Source organism: Ipomoea triloba, chromosome 12, assembly GCF_003576645.1.
Source record: "Ipomoea triloba cultivar NCNSP0323 chromosome 12, ASM357664v1".
In the NCBI taxonomy this organism is placed as follows: Eukaryota; Viridiplantae; Streptophyta; class Magnoliopsida; order Solanales; family Convolvulaceae; genus Ipomoea; species Ipomoea triloba.
Window position 1 is genome coordinate 25724310 of NC_044927.1, and position 16382 is coordinate 25740691.

General features: G+C 38.7%; 2 protein-coding genes across 3 annotated transcripts; one reads left to right on the forward strand and one right to left on the reverse strand.

Annotated features, from left to right (window-relative positions):
• Nucleotides 1–777: 777 nt before the first annotated feature.
• Nucleotides 778–4999, forward strand: LOC115998723 (sorting nexin 2B-like). Its single transcript, XM_031238365.1, has 5 exons — nt 778–2116; nt 2577–2786; nt 3011–3271; nt 4105–4191; nt 4657–4999. Exons 1-5 carry the CDS (start codon nt 1088–1090, stop codon nt 4735–4737), a joined length of 1668 nt encoding a protein of 555 aa, XP_031094225.1. The 5' UTR covers nt 778–1087; the 3' UTR covers nt 4738–4999.
• A 493-nt stretch (nt 5000–5492) lies between these two features.
• On the reverse strand, nt 5493–15197 carry LOC116000243 (biotin carboxyl carrier protein of acetyl-CoA carboxylase-like). Of its 2 annotated transcripts, none has more exons than XM_031240279.1 (9): nt 14898–15197; nt 8718–8912; nt 8329–8411; nt 8175–8228; nt 6815–7063; nt 6666–6728; nt 6361–6429; nt 6206–6251; nt 5493–5842 (listed from the first exon to the last, which is right to left on the reverse strand). In XM_031240279.1, the coding sequence occupies exons 1-9, from the start codon at nt 14929–14931 to the stop codon at nt 5775–5777; spliced, it is 861 nt and encodes a 286-aa protein (XP_031096139.1). In that variant the 5' UTR covers nt 14932–15197; the 3' UTR covers nt 5493–5774. The 2 variants fall into 2 exon arrangements, with proteins under 2 accessions (XP_031096139.1, XP_031096140.1); XM_031240280.1 differs by having other exon boundaries at nt 8329–8396; nt 14898–15195.
• Between the last annotated feature and the right edge of the window lie 1185 nt (nt 15198–16382).

Below are 16382 nucleotides of genomic sequence, written 5' to 3' on the forward strand. Positions count from 1 at the left end.
TTTTAAATAGAAATAGGTCAAATTAATTAATACTCACCTCTATTTTATTTGGATAATGATATAAATTAATATTAATCGAGAGAATAGAAGTACATGAGATATATCCTAGTCCAAGAGAAAAGTCCACCAACATAAGAGCTACCAACAATAATAAAGGTGGCAAACAAAATACAAGTAAGCTAGCCTAAATCAAGGCAAAAAAAAAAAAAAAAAAAAAAAAAAAAAAGAAGTCAAATTGATAAGACTGCTAGAAGTAGATTAACGATAAAAGCATTCACATTTATAAATTTTAGTGTAAGTTTTTGAGCCAAAGACCTTATGTAATTAAGGCTTGTATGTGGTCGCGTGCGGAGTATTCATAGCGCTCATCGGGCGCGCTAATTTGATGTTTTTTTTGCCTTGTCTTTCTATCATCTTGCTTCTAATTGACACCTCAAAAGCCACCAAAGGACCACCACTATTGAAGTCGTTCTAATATTATTTTCTCTTGACGTGACAAATATTTTATAAAATAAAATTCCAATTCAAGAAAAAATGAAGGGATCCTCAAATCTGTTAACAAAATTATACTATATAATCTTAAATACAACAAATTATTACAAAAATTATATATATTTATTATAATTTATAAGTAACATGTGACCAGAGGTCCAGAGTATATGTTTTTTTTTTCTTGGTAAAACTTTTTTGGACATTCTCTATATTATTTATAAGAAAAACTGATCCAAAATTGTATACTTAACCACGTACTATTTCTTTTGCCACGTGTTATTCACGTGTTTTCGTAGCCCCGTTGGAGTCCTCGAATTATCGTCTCCATCTGGACTCAATCACCAGAGTTCTCATCCTCTTCCGTTCCCCGCCGGCGAATCGGCGATCTTTCCTCTCCTACTAGATTTCGGTTCTTCTGAATCCATTTCTTATCTTTAACTGATTTTCCGGCGGATTACCTTAGCGTAATCCGTTTAATTTTATTTACATTTTCACACTTGAGCTGAATCTGATTTGCTCACTTATCTGTGGATGTCGATTTCAGTGTTCGAATTTTGTTGATATATTGTGAATCGGTGAATAGATTTGAGTGAATATGATGGGGTATGAGAATCAGGGCTTCGAGGAGGCCCATCTATATGCATCGAAGGAAGAAATGGAGTCTCTCGTCCTCGACGACGATCCGGATGGCTCCTCCAACGGCCGGAAGCCGTTCTCCGACCCGTTATCAGCTTCATCCTTGCCTTTCGCTGAAATTGCTACCGACGACGATCCCCTGCACCCTCGCCCGAGTCAAAGTCAAAACCCTAACTCCTTCAATTCCATCCTCGAGCCTCCGTCTTATGCTGACGCCATTTTCCGGTCCTTTGACGCCGACCATACTTTGCCGGAAGTTAACGGGCATGACCAGTCCGGCGCATCGCCTTCGTCGTCTTCGTCAACGCCAATGTCCGAGTACCTTCATATCACTGTCTCCGATCCGCAGAAGGAGCAGGAGCTCACGAATTCGCTTGTTCCGGGAGGGAGTACTTACGTTACCTACCTAATTACTACGAGGACGAACTTACCTCACTTCAGCGGAACCGAATTTAGCATCCGAAGGAGATTCAGGGACGTGGTGACATTGTCAGACCGGTTATCAGAAGCGTATCGAGGGTTTTTCATCCCTGTAAGGCCGGATAAGAGTGTGGTAGAGAGTCAGGTGATGCAGAAGCATGAATTTGTGGAGCAGCGGAGAGCGGCGTTGGAGAAGTACTTGCAGAGGCTGGCAGCACATCCAGTGATTCGGACCAGCGAGGAATTGAGACTGTTTTTGGAGGTGCAGGGGAAACTGCCACTGGTGAGAACAACTGATGCAGCATCTAGGATGCTGGGCGGGGCAGTGAATCTGCCCCGGCAACTCTTGGGGGAGACAGGAGGAGTTGGAGCAGTGGATGCGAATGAGGTGGCACAGCCTGCCAAGGGAGGGAGAGACCTCTTGCGGATTTTTAAGGAGTTGAAACAATCAGTGACTAATGAATGGGTCGGGGTGAAGCCGGCTGTAGTGGAGGAGGATAAGGAGTTCTTGGAAAAGAAAGACAGGTTGCAGGATTTCGAACAGCAGCTCACGAATGTGTCTCAGGAGGTTAATTCATAATTATTCTTAATTCCCTCCCTGGATGATAGTTATTGTTTATAATGGACATACAAGCAATAAAAGCATGAAGTTATTGGGATATGATGCTTTTAAATTTTAATACATGATTTGTGGTTAAGTGATACTGATTTTGAAATTTTGAAATACTGGAGTTCTGGATGCAATGAATGCAAATAAATTCATCAGGAATTCTGGAAAAGATGGTGTTAAGTACTTAAGTGTAGCTAGTTTGTCTTATTTTATTGTAACAAGCATTAAGATCAAGACTAGTACTTTACTGAACCTGAAATAACCTTAATTGGCTTATAAATCTAGGCTTTTGATGACTTTGTTTATTATACCAATAAGGGTATTTGTTACCATAATATGCAGTTTCATTACTCTGAAGTAAACCGGTTTGCTCTATAGTGAATCTGACGCTCTTCTGTTATCTATTTTAATTCCTCAGGCAGAAACACTTGTGAAAGCTCAGCAAGACATTGGAGAAACAATGGGGCAACTGGGCCTAGCTTTTGTTAAATTAACTAAGTTTGAGACGGAGGAAGCCATTTTTGACTCTCAAAGAAAAAGAGCTACGGACATGAAAAATGTGGCAACTGCTTCTGTTAAAGCAAGCAGATTGTATAGAGAATTAAATGCCCAGACGGTTAAACATTTGGTAACTCATTAAAGTTGTAATTTCATTATCTTATTGAATTCTGTTGGTAAAATACATAATGGTGCATGAGGCAAATATTTTCTTGCAATTCATTTCATTTGCTATTGTTTGGACAAACACTCATTCCTGTGTATGTTAGTGCCTGAATAACCCTCTTGGTCTCTTACTCTCATAAGCTGCATATGCTCAAACGATGCACTTATCTATTTGAGTCTTCACTGCAGGATAAGCTCCATGAATACCTTGGTATGATGTTGGCTGTCAACAATGCATTCTCAGATCGCTCTAGTGCTTTATTGACAGTACAAACACTGTTGTCAGAGGTTTCGGCATTAAATTCCAAGATTGAAAAACTTGAAGCTGCTTCTTCTAAGATATTTGGTGGGGACAGGTCTAGAATTCGGAAAATTGAAGAGCTGAGAGAAACTGTTAGAGTCACTGAGGATGCCAAGAATTGTGCTGTCAGAGAATATGAGCGGATCAAGGTAGCTGCTTCTGCTGTAGTTGTTAACCTAGCTATCTACCACTCCAATCTTGTTTTAGAACCTCACTTTAGTCACAGTTCTGACTTTTTCTGCTGAATTATCACTCCCTTTTTAAGAAGAAAAAAAAAAGAAATTATTTGTATCATTTCTAAATATCTTTGTGTTGCGTATCATTCAAGTCTCTTATCTTATATTGACTTCCATATATTCTTGTCACTAGAATGACCAACACATAGATGTTTTCCCTTGTTTTAGAACTTGCAAGAAATTAGTTGATTAGGTTACAAATTTAATTAAATAATAGGTAAGTGCTATAAAAGTTGTAGGATACCGCACGGAAACATCCATTTGACTAGAGAGTTTTGGCACCAAGCTATCCTGATAATAGGAAAGTATCTTAACACACTGACAGTTACCTGCACACCGTCTTCCAAATATGATGGTGAGGTCATGAAGCAGCCTGCTCTTAATGCAGCTTAGATTATTTGTCCATTATGAAAGGCTATGCAGCTTAATATAATAATATTACTTGTCCATATGAAGGGCATTGTTGCCCGCAACAGATCTGAAAATTTCTGTGTCTTACTGCTTGAGTTGTCTCCGGAACTTATCTTTTGAGCAATCTCTTATAATTATGTTTGACAGACTTGATTATTCTTCCTAACTTATAACCTATGTTTCTTGTTATGGTTTACTTCTTATTTACCTTAATGACAGTGTTCTCCCTCCTGCTTGGTTCATTGTTTAAAAAGAATATTTTCAAATGTCTTCATGTCCTTTTCACAAGAAGAGAGTGTGAAAATGTGGAGCTGATGATTGGTAATATTGTGCAGGAAAACAATAAGAATGAGGTAGAGAGATTAGACAAGCAGAGGCACGATGATTTCTTGAGCATGTTGAGAGGATTTATTGTTAATCAGGTATCTTTTCTTCATTCATAGTTTCTCTAATCTAAACTCTGATGCCTTCCTGATCTTTAAGTATTCTTGCCACGGCAATATTCAATTCGCTGCTAATAGAATTTCATCATTAACTTTAAACATGATTTGATATTGATCTACCTGGTAAAGTCAAGATATTGAAATCTTTTGCTAAGTTTCATGTGCTTGATATAGAGTTGTGGCTCTTCTAGGGAAAGTATGGCTCAACTTGGTGAATGAAGTTCTGGACTTGTATATGGAGTTACTCCTTGATATCTCCATTGGCCCTTCCCCACACCCCCCCAAAAATAGAACAAAAAAGAAAAGAAAAAGAAACTGGGAAGAGAACTGGAATCTATTGCTGGCTAGAAATAGTTTGTGATTTAATTTTTTAAGCAGTATTGTTTTTTAAAATGTACATTAGTCCTTACTGGGAAAAACACTACTTTTTAAAATGTTAATCAGGCAGGATATGCGGAGAAGATTGCTAATGTATGGGAAACGGTTGCAGATGAAACAAGCAGATATGCTAAACATGATAGCTGAAGAGTTAGATTATATTCACTGTTTTCTTAGCTTTTGGTTTCTGTTGTCATCTCTGGACTTCAATTGTGTAGACCGTACTGGATTGTTGATACAGAGCAGGAGAGTCAACATTCTTGTTGAAGGTTGAAATTGTAAAATTGTGAGATTCTGAGATATAAGATGTGGATATGGTGCAAATTTACGATTGATTTTCGTGTGTCTACTGTCTTGACGCTTGGGCCATTATTTAATGTTATAGACATTCCACTGTTTCAATCTCAAATCTCAATTGACTATTTAAGGGTTGGTCCATTATTTAATGTTATAGACATTCCACTGTTTCAATCTCAATTGACTATTTAAGGGTTAGAGAATGGCCGATGTGCAGTGCAATATGTATTTATTTTTGTGTATAACTCAAATTTCAGATTGAAATGGCGTTCATATCATGTGTTTGGTTTGTCCTCAAGGAAATGTTGGATTTTATTAGCCTTGTTTGATTAACAGCTTTTTCATTAGCTCTAAATTACTTCACTTGGCCCAAAGTTCGATAAACAGCTTTTGCATTAGCTCTAAATTACTTCACTTGGCCCAAAAAAAAAATTAATGACATAAATTTTTTATTTACGGAAAAGCTAGTCGTGCAAAGTAGTCGTGCAAAGTAAAACCCGCACTGTAAACCAAAAACATTACCAAACTAATTGTCTAACCAACTTAGTTGGATTCGTTCAGCCCCAAGCTTGGTATAAAGCTAAATATTCAAAATAATACCAAAATAGAGAAGACAGACATAAAAACATATAAGGGTAATCAATAGCATCACAGCATCTCTTACAAAAGTTTACTTTCTGTAGAAGTGAAGCAACGCCCCACCCACTACAGCTCAAATAATACTGAGGGTCTATTAGCAAGCTTGGCTTACAATCAATGATAACTTTGTATCTCCCACTACTCCCGCCAAATTGGGAGGTAAGAGACAAGATTAATAGTAGTAAAAAAAGAGGAAAAATGAGTGACATCATTGAGTAACCTCTTAAACTAGGAGCATGACAGAGGCTTCAGTGGATGTTGATGTCATGAAATGACGGCAAAACAGCCATGAGTGGATCACCATAACCAACAGCATCTGTAAATATACAAGCAAACGTTAGACAATATAAATGTTTCAGGTGCTACAACAGCCATTGATATGTAAGCATTAGACCTTGATTGACAAGGAAATAGGTCCAGCATTTCAGGTCAAAGGTGAGGCGGTTGTAAACTTCAAGGAACACAGATAAGAGAAATTTATTTTAAGGAGTTGCAAGAATTTGTTTTTAAAATGGTTTATAACCACCATTTTTTTTTGTCTGGATGTTATAGATTCGATACTTATGATGCCACAAAGAACATAACTTTAATTGAGTAATTTTAGGCCATAAATTACACACCATTCCTAAAACGTTCTATTAGAAAAACAACTACGAAAGTAATTAAATAAAAGGCATACCCCCATCATTATAGAGGATCTTCAAGACTTCTCCATCCACATCTGACTGCTCAGTACAAAAATTAAGAAAATATAAAATTATCACATTGAAATTTAAAAAAAAAAAATAAAAAAAAATAAAAAAATAAAAAAGAAGAAGAATTTTAATGGCTTACTTTGACTGGAAATTCTGTACTGAACTGATCCAAAAAGCCTACTGTTTGCCCTTCTTTTATAACATCACCCTGTGTATAAAGATAAGGTATATGTAATTCATGCAATAGAACAGGTAAAGCAATTAAAAAAAGAAAAAGGTACGATCAATGAAGTATGGAAACAGATAACAAATGCAAAGTTATACTTGAAAGAGTAAAAAGTTTCCAATTGACAGTTGAAAATAAAAATACAAGAATTGTCACAAGAAACTGTCATGGGAAGACAGGGGAAGGGCTTGTCAGCTAGTAATGGGGTGGTGGGTTACCTCCTTACATGCTGGTGGTAGTTTCTTTCCCTTCAAAGTTCTAGACCGTCGAAATGTACCAACCTGACAAGAAATAGGCCAATAGTAACTATGGAGTACTTTATACTGGAGTAAAGTGTCTCTATACTCTAAAGATGTTTGATACATACAGTTGGAGATGATACTAGGACATAAGCACTAGATCCAGAAGCCTCAAGTGCTGCTAACTTTGCTGACTTGTCTGCGGAGACATTTATAAATGGGTTTGTATTTTTGGAGGGTGTTGGAGGAGGAACAGGTGATGATTCAACCACTGGTTTACTAGGAGTAGGTGGTGGTGGTGGTGTATGAGAAATAACTGGTGCTTGTGCTACTGGAACTTCAATACTCCGCTTCAGGTGCATTTCAAAATCCCCAACCTATAACAAACAAGTAAATGGCACACTAAAGTAGATACTAAGCACACAAGAGTTATGACCAATATGCACTAGATGCTCATAACTTATTTGATGGGCAGTTAAGAAACAATGCAAGACTCACAATTGATTATCTTATTTACACCATCCATCTACTATATACATGAATAGTTATACTTTGAAATTTGGGTCCTGAACACCAAGAATGAACCTTATTCCTATATTTTCACTTTAGAATACAAAATAATGAAATCCTAATTCCAAATTGATATCCTACCCCCAATACCAAGTATCACAATGCCCTTGACATCAAAATCAAAATCTACGTTAGTGACACTAGCAATTAACAAATCATTGACTGCACTATTATTTAATTTTATACGTTTTAGTATACAGTGTACAGATTTTACTATTATCTGAAACCTGAACAAGATTAAGGGCACATTAATCTTATTACTAGTAACTAGCATTGTGAATTTGTGATTTGCACTTTAGATCTTTAATCTAATGGAAACCTTGTTAAATTTTTATCGAGACTCAAGTGTACTAATATGACAATATTTGAAACTGAGAAAATTGACAGAAGAAAGATGGAAATTTAAGGTCTGTAATTGCAGCATGACAACGGAATGAAAATTGCTTCTTAATTGAGTATTACGCATGGGAAGGTCTAGGCTATAAGATTTCTTTTAGTTAATTGTTTGTTGCAGTGACATTAGAATGAAAGAACTTATGCATCAAATAAGAGAACCAATATTACTAATTCAAGGTTATACTAGTTTCCTCTTAAGAGTTTAATATGGAGTATCTAAATTACAGAGTCATGGTTATATTTTGCTCAAACCTATGGTCGGAGGCAGTATTATTTTACTGGACACTTTTTCTGGTTCAATTAAATTAGATGAATGAGAGTCTTTCCTTTTGAAGTATTCAATGAACCTAATCTTTAGCTTTAGTTAAGATAGTAACCCATGCAAGAGTGAGTGCAAGACTTGTATCTGCATAATGCATAACTCCTGAACCCATGCCATTGAGTTTACAGGCTTCAGAATTTTCAATGCACAAGCAAGAAATCATGCATGCAGACATAATGTCAATGGGAAGGAAATATTACTTTAAGTTTCAACTCAGCAACTTCTGTTTCATCGCACACTTCTGTGATCAGTGCCTGACAGAAAACAAAAATATACCTCATACTTCACCCCACACCAAAACTGTTAATGCAAGACATGCTACTGCAAAACCAAAAAAACCAACAAATAACAAACCTCAAAACCATCAGGAAATGTTGCTTTAAATGGTGGATTCTTCTCAGCTGGCTTTTTTTGGTCACTATCTGTCAGAATAGTTCCTTTGGGGTAAATGTAGAATTAAAGAAGTATCAAATAACTTGTTATTGCGAATAAGTATAGACATCAAGAAGTTCTCCCCCATTGAAGTTATAATCATGAAAAGAAACATAAAAAAGAATGCAAGTCCAAGCTCAAATAAGAGTTTTTACATAAACCGGCCTTTAGGGAACAAGGTTTCAGCCAGCGGTGATGAAGGGGGTGAACAAATTAGGGTATAAACATACTGAGAATGTCAGGTAATTTAAAGAGTTAATAATTGTTGATACTTCATATAAAATTAGAAGAATTGAAAGGAAATCACTGACCATTGGATATTGCTGATACATTAGTTTCAGAGACCTTTGCACATGATGCTACTAGTCTTCTATTCTTGTTGACTGAAGAAATGAGCTTATTACCAAATGGCAAGCTACACTGATATGAGAAGGAAGCATTTTTCATGGAAACCAAGCTAGGCATTTCCAAGACTGACTTCAGAGGAGAAGTGGTACCAACAGAATCTGCGAAACGCAAACTTTTAAATCACCAGCACAGTGATAACGAGTTTAAGATAATTTGACTAGCCCTTCAAAATCAGATTTACAAGACTATTGGCAGATTGTTTCTTGAAGCCCAAACAGACCTCACAAATGGGAGACTCGAATTGCTAACATAGAATTGCTTTGGTATTCACTGAATAAGACAAGTAAATACATTCAGAGAACATGAATATGAGTTATGTTATAGTTTGTTACACTTTATTATTTGTTATTATATGTTATTACTTTAAGTGGCTGTAGCTTAGTCTGATAGTCTAGCCTATAGAGTAGGAGAGTCATCAGTAGCCTGTACTATAAGGACTCTCTCTCTCTCTTGTAATCGTTGGATAATTCAGATCAATTCTCTAATCTGGTATCAGACGCGATAGGTGACCGTTTTTTCATCAACCAATCTCGATCACCTCTCTCCTTCGTTTTTCCGATCCCAAACCCCCATCGGTTTTCCGATCACGTATCATGGACGCAGCCCCCTCCGATGGTGCCATCACTGTCGCTGCCTCTCAACCGCCGGTACCACCACCCTCCCTCACCGCCGCACATCATTATGTGTCGGTAAAACTCACCACTCGCAATTATTTGCATTGGCGAACTCAGTTGGTGCCATTCCTCCGCGGGCAAGGCCTCCTTGGCTTCCTCGATGGATCGAATCCCTGCCCGCCGGCGACACTCCCTGCTCCGACAACACAGCCGCCGTCACCACCACCACCTAATCCGGCATACCCAATCTGGATTCAACAAGACCAGTCCGTACTGTCGTTGTTGATCTCGTCGCTCACCGACGAGGTCATGTACCTCGCCGTCGGCAGGAACACCGCCCGGGAGGTTTGGGATGCCATCTCCGCCGCTCTTGCATCGTCGTTGCGCTCCCGGTGCCTGAGCCTGCTCGGCCAATTCCAAACTTTGCGGCAGGGTCCCCTTTCACCGGCTGAATATCTTGGCCGGGCTCAAATGATCGTCGAAGCCCTATCTCTCGCTGGCAGACCCCTCTCTCCCGATGAGCAGCTTCTGTACGCGCTGCGTGGTCTTCGGCCAGAATATCGCTCAATGGCGAGCGCGCTCACTGTCTCCACCGCGACGGTAACCCTGGCGCAACTGGCGGACCATCTTCAAAATCAAGAGTTCATCAACTCTGATGAATTCCAGGTCTCCGATGGTTCCGCTCCGACGCACAGTTCGGTCGCTATGTTCGCTGGGCGTGGCCGGTCGACTGACTCCGGCGGCAGACATCCTGGAAATGGTCGTGGCGGTGGCGGACGAAACTGGAGAAGCAAGGGTTACTCCGGTCGAGGTCGCGGTAACAATTCACCTCGTTGCCAAATCTGCAGATCACATGGCCATTCGGCCATTAATTGTTATAAGCGGTATGATCGTCCCTCCCCGCAAGCCAATGTTGCCGTTGATGGTGAGAATAATGTATCTGTTTCTGATGCCTGGTTTCCTGACACCGGCGCCTCATCTCATGCCACACCCAATGATGCCATGATGAACGGTTCAGAAATTTACAATGGCGGTGACGTTTTAAAGGTCGGCAATGGCGCAGGTATGACAGTCTCCCGAATCGGCCATGCAGTTATTCCGTCACAGTCAAAACGTTTAACCATGTCTAATATCTTATATGTTCCTAAATTGACTTTACTGTTACTCTCTGTATTTAAATTTACAAACGAAAACAATGTTTATTTCGAATTCCATAACGATTGTTTTCTTGTGAAGGGCTACAACACCCGGGAAGTTCTTCTTAGAGGGTCCACGGTTGGAGGTCTATACAAGCTTTCAGTGCCTCTGTCTCATTTTGCATTTGTTTCGGCTCGAGCCTCCTCAAGCATTTGGCATCAACGGCTCGGTCATCCCCATAATCAAGTCCTGAGTCGTATTTTGAAAAATTGTCCTATTAGTGTCAATAACTTAGATAGTCACAAACTTTGTACACCGTGCCAACTTGGAAAATCGGCACGGTTTCCTTTGGACAGAGTTAGCAATAATAGTCAAAATGTCTTAGACTTAATTTACACGGATATTTGGGGTCCGTCACCGGTCATTTCATCTACCGGTCACAGATATTTTGTACTATTTGTTGATGATTTCTCCCGGTACTGCTGGTTTTATCCCTTACGGTTAAAATCAGACGTTAATAAAATTTTTGATTCCTTTCGGGTTATGGTAGAACGGCGGTTTTCCCGTTCTATCAAATCCATACAGTCTGACTTAGGGGGTGAATACCTCCGCCTTCATAAGACTTTTGAAAACCTTGGCATATTTCATAGACAGTCGTGCGCCTACACTCACGAACAAAATGGCCGCGTCGAACATCGTCATAGACATATCGTTGAAACTGGACTCGCCCTGTTAGCTAATAGTTCCACACCACATTTATATTGGGACTATGCTTTTGAAACAGCAACCCATTTAATCAACTGTCTTCCCTCTGCCATTAACTTTGAAAGTCCACATTATCGTCTTTTTCAGACTACTCCCACCTACACTTTCTTCCGTGTCTTCGGGTGCCAATATTTTCCATACCTACGGCCCTATAACCGTCATAAAATCGAATACCGTACAACTCCGTGTGTCTTCCTAGGTTACCCGGTTTCTTTTAAGGGTTATCGCTGCATGGACCTAAATTCTGGGGCTGTTTATATCTGCCGTCATGTTCGATTTAACGAGTCTATTTTTCCGTTTGAATCCTCATTTCAGGTGAATCCGGCTCCAGAAAATAGTGTTGCACCATGGGGCTCTTTTCCAGCTACTTTGCCTGTGGGAACACACACAGTTCCAACTGATGTGCCTATAGCCCAGGAACCCCCTCACCTGGCTATTCAAGCACCACCTACAACCGACCACAACCTGGTCCAACTCAGGCTCAGGCTACTCAACAAGACGGACATGCTATGCGCACGCGTCGTAAAACTCGCGGCACAGGAGAGCAATTCTATGCTCTAAACTCAACAGTTGAGCCCTCGTGTTATTCTCAAGCAGTTGGACACGCACAATGGCGTGATGCCATGGACCAGGAATTCAACGCTTTATTACACAATAACACCTGGAAATTAGTACCTCCTGAACCGAGTATGAATGTGATTGGCTGTAAGTGGGTTTTCCGAATCAAACGTAAGGCAGACGGCTCTATCGAAAGACACAAAGCACGACTGGTTGCCAAAGGCTTCAATCAGGTGGCTGGTGAGGACTTTTTTGACACCTTCAGCCCAGTGGTCAAACCGACTACGGTTCGCTTATTGTTTTCCCTTGCCGTTTCAAACAATTGGACTCTGCGACAGCTGGATGTCCATAATGCTTTTCTGAACGGGCATTTAACAGAGACGGTCTATATGAAACAACCCTCGGGCTACGAGGATCCTGTTCATCCAAGTCATGTTTGTCATCTACAACGCTCTCTTTACGGGCTTAAACAGGCACCACGGGCATGGTTCAAGCGACTACATGATTTTCTGTGCTCTGCAGGGTTTTCGGCTTCCAAAACCGATATTTCTCTTTTCTATCATACAGCTTGTACCTCCAAGGTCTATTTACTGGTTTATGTCGATGACATAATAATGTTGGGCAATGATGTTCTCCTGATTAACAAATTACTGGCCCGACTCTCTGGAACATTTAAAATCAGAGACTTAGGCTCTCCGAGTTTCTTTTTGGGTATTGAGACGATTTCTGACTCGCAAGGGTTCATGCTGTCTCAACGTCGGTATATGAAGGATATTCTCTCCCGTGCTGGGATGCTTGAGTGCAAGGCACTGGCTACTCCAGCTGCCACCTCACAGCCTGTCTCTCCTACAGATGAAGTTTTTGACAACCCTACTCAATATCGTCGCATTGTTGGCGCACTCCAGTATCTTACTATCGCTAGGCCAGACCTCTCCTATACAGTTAACAGGCTCTGTCAGTTTATGCACTCTGCAACTGCCGAGCACTGGTGTCTTCTCAAACGGGTCCTCCGATATGTTAAGGGTACTCAGCTGTTTGGTCTTCGTATATCTCAGTCTCCATCTACAGAGTTGCATGCTTACTCCGACTCAAATTGGGCTGGATGCCCGGTGGATCGAAAGTCAACCAGTGGCTATGCCGTCTATTATGGGGATAATCTAATCTCTTGGCTTTCCCGCAAACAGCGCACTGTGGCCCGCTCCTCTACAGAAGCCGAGTACAAAGGGTTAGCCGATGTTTCTGCTGAAGTCACTTGGATTATGTCTCTTTTACGTGAGCTTGGACTTGACTCAGGAAAACCAGCTCATTTGTGGTGCGACAATCTTGGTGCCACTTATCTAGCAGCCAACCCAGTTTTTCACGCTAGAACTAAACACGTGGAAATTGATTATCATTTTGTACGAGACAAGGTTGCATCAGGGGACTTCACAGTCAGCTTCGTTTCGTCACAAGTAGACCTGGCAATTATCGACACGACCCGTTAACACGACACGAAACCGGACACGAAAATAACGGGTTAGTGTTTAGCCTTAACATGTCCCGGGTCGTTAACGGGTTGACCCGTTAAGAACCCGTTATGTTTTCGTGTCTTAACAGGTCAACCCGTTAAACCTATTAAGAACCCGTTTAACCCGTTAATATTATCGTGTTAACCCGTTTACACGAACCCGTTTACACAAACCTGTTTAGAACCCGTTAAGAATCATTGTCATTTAGGTAAAAACCATTGTCTTTACAAAATATATCATGAACATGATTAAGAATGAATTTACTACATTAGGCCAAGATCATACAACAATTATTGATGTTCAATAATATGAAATTTGAATGTTTATTGTGTTCAATTTTATTCTAAAAACTAGTATGGACTTCTTTAATTATGATTTTTGGCTGTTATTTTATAATTTTATGAGTTATAAATTGAATATTTTTTTAGTTTGTTTGATAGATTGGATTATATGTTTTATTTCTTTTTTATACTAACTTAACTTTAAATTTTAGTTTTTAATATATCAATAGATTTAGCGGGTTTAAACAGGTTTCGTGTCATATCGTGTCGACACGATCCGAAACCCGTTAACAAAACGTTTCTATCGTGTCAACCCGTTAACAAATCGTGTTCGTGTTCGTGTTAAAATTTTGAACCCGTTAACCTTAACGTGTCGTGTTCGTGTTTAGCCTTATCGTGTTCGTGTCGTTATCGTGTCGACCCGTTAACGAACCCGTATACACGAATTGCCAGGTCTAGTCACAAGACCAGATCGCAGATATCTTCACCAAACCTCTTCCTGCTCCACGCTTCCACGCTCTGCGACGCAAGCTCAATGTTGTCGAGCTTCAACCTTGTGCTTGAGGGGGTGTATGAGTTATGTTATAGTTTGTTACACTTTATTATTTGTTATTATATGTTATTACTTTAAGTGGCTGTAGCTTAGTCTGATAGTCTAGCCTATAGAGTAGGAGAGTCATCAGTAGCTTGTACTATAAGGACTCTCTCTCTCTTGTAATCGTTGGATAATTCATATCAATTCTCTAATCATGAAACAGAGGAATTCCATGCTTTTCCAACTCAATTGCACATTACCTAATTTCATTAGGTCAAGATTATGACATGCTAAAAGTGCAGCAGGATGCTCACAACCACCTTGCCTTCCAAAACCGAAACGCCGATCTAAGTTTACTTAGAAGAAGCAAATTGACTGTGCCAGCCGAATATTGATACAGCAGAAATAATCCAAAATTTAATTAAAAAACTGAATAAACCGGGGCTACTTAGATCTGAGATGATAAAATGTAATGTAAAAGTGGTTTATTACGAATTATGGAAACACGGAGCAATAAATTAGATAATTCAATCTCAGGATCAGTTCACACGACATCAAATTTCCCGTATTCCGTAAATGGAAACTTCACATACATAAATGAACATGCGCTTAACATGTAAACACATATACATACAAATATATAATACATAAACACAAATACAGAGCTAGAGAGAGAGATACTTACGGTGGAAGGAGCGGAAAACAGCGGCAGACTCCATCGGCGTAGAAATGAACGGCGATCGCTAAGAAATTAGACAAATGAGGTTGGAAGAAGAGAGAGAGAGAAAGAGGAAGTTATTTATAGTTCCGAGATAGCTGAGAAAGGTATGATTGAATTCACAATTGGTAGTGAGTGAGTGCTTCGAAGTGTCCGCCGCTCAACCCCACCGCCATCAGATTCTTCACCTACGCTTGCAGCCCATTTCTTCTGCTACTTGCTAAACTGCGCTCGTCTTGACTATCATGCGCCTCTACCTCGCCTTAATTCTTTGTAAATGAAAATATTTTACAAAGTCTACTCAATTTGATAAACTAATTTATAATATAAGTAATAAGTATGTATTGACAGATACTACATTATAACGAAGTGAATAATACTTAAAAAGTAATTTTATATCTATTCTCATTCTATATTTATATTTTTTACTTTTTAATACGTAACATGCTTTGATTATACATATTATACAAGTGGGTCATGATTTTTATCAATTACTTCTTTTATATGTAACAATCAAATTTGAACACTTAAATAAGTTGAGACTTGAGAGTATATTTTGGAGTTAAAGTACTATTTTTGGATGCACAAAGTTGGCCCAGTCCATCATCAGAGGCAAACTTTATTGTGCATTATGGTCCATATAGTAGAATGAACCATAAAGTAAAATGTCATTTAATTTAACTAAAAGAAATTACAGTTGTACAGACTTGTTTTTAATTTCATTGTTCACAAATTAGTTTCATTATAGTAAGCAGTGTCATTTTAATTACACATCATGTCTTTTGCTATTTAGTTTCATTTTATACACACGATATATTTATTTTAACAATATTAAAATATCATTTTAGTTCCATTACAAATTCACTTGACAATATACATATTTGTATGAGATATGATTATGTTATTCAATTTCGTTTTATACATACAATCTGATCATTATATTAACACTAATGTATCATTTTAATTATACTACGAGTTCATTTTACAAAATCGACCAAGCATCAATCAGTCAATCATTTTATCATGAACTATGGTCCATGTTACAATGTAGATTACTGATATATATGTTCATTTTTAGTGTATTGTAAATTTATTTTTAATGTACTACTTAAAAATGAATTTACAATATACTAAAAATTAAATATGTAGTATTGATCTATTTTTACAATACAAATCTTAATCTATGGTATAGTTTGTCAAAATCAACAAATACATGCTTAACACGATTAAGACTTGCCTCAATGGCTCCGCATACACATACTACCAAGTCGGGACAAATGTATAGTTAGTAATTTATATATTTTCATTTTTTGAACCAGAGGAAGTACGATATAAAAGGCATGCCTTAACCAAATAAATTGAAGAAATAAATAAGAGTAATGCTATTCACTCCTTAAAAATTGTTTCTCTCCTGGCGTGACATTATTTGATTAGATACATTATCTTTTATTA

Bases quoted from the DNA above. Each gene is read 5' to 3' on its own strand.
- LOC115998723 (XM_031238365.1), top strand. From the start codon at position 1,088: ATGATGGGGTATGAGAATCAGGGCTTCGAGGAGGCCCATCTATATGCA. The intron at 2,117-2,576 runs GTTAATTCATAA...TTAATTCCTCAG, and splicing joins TCACGAATGTGTCTCAGGAG to GCAGAAACACTTGTGAAAGC. The intron at 3,272-4,104 runs GTAGCTGCTTCT...AATATTGTGCAG, and splicing joins GAGAATATGAGCGGATCAAG to GAAAACAATAAGAATGAGGT.
- LOC116000243 (XM_031240279.1), bottom strand. From the start codon at position 14,931: ATGGAGTCTGCCGCTGTTTTCCGCTCCTTCCACC. The intron at 7,064-8,174 runs GTAATATTTCCT...TGTTTGTTATAG, and splicing joins TTGCTGAGTTGAAACTTAAA to GTTGGGGATTTTGAAATGCA. The intron at 6,252-6,360 runs GTAAGCCATTAA...TGTACTGAGCAG, and splicing joins GTACAGAATTTCCAGTCAAA to TCAGATGTGGATGGAGAAGT.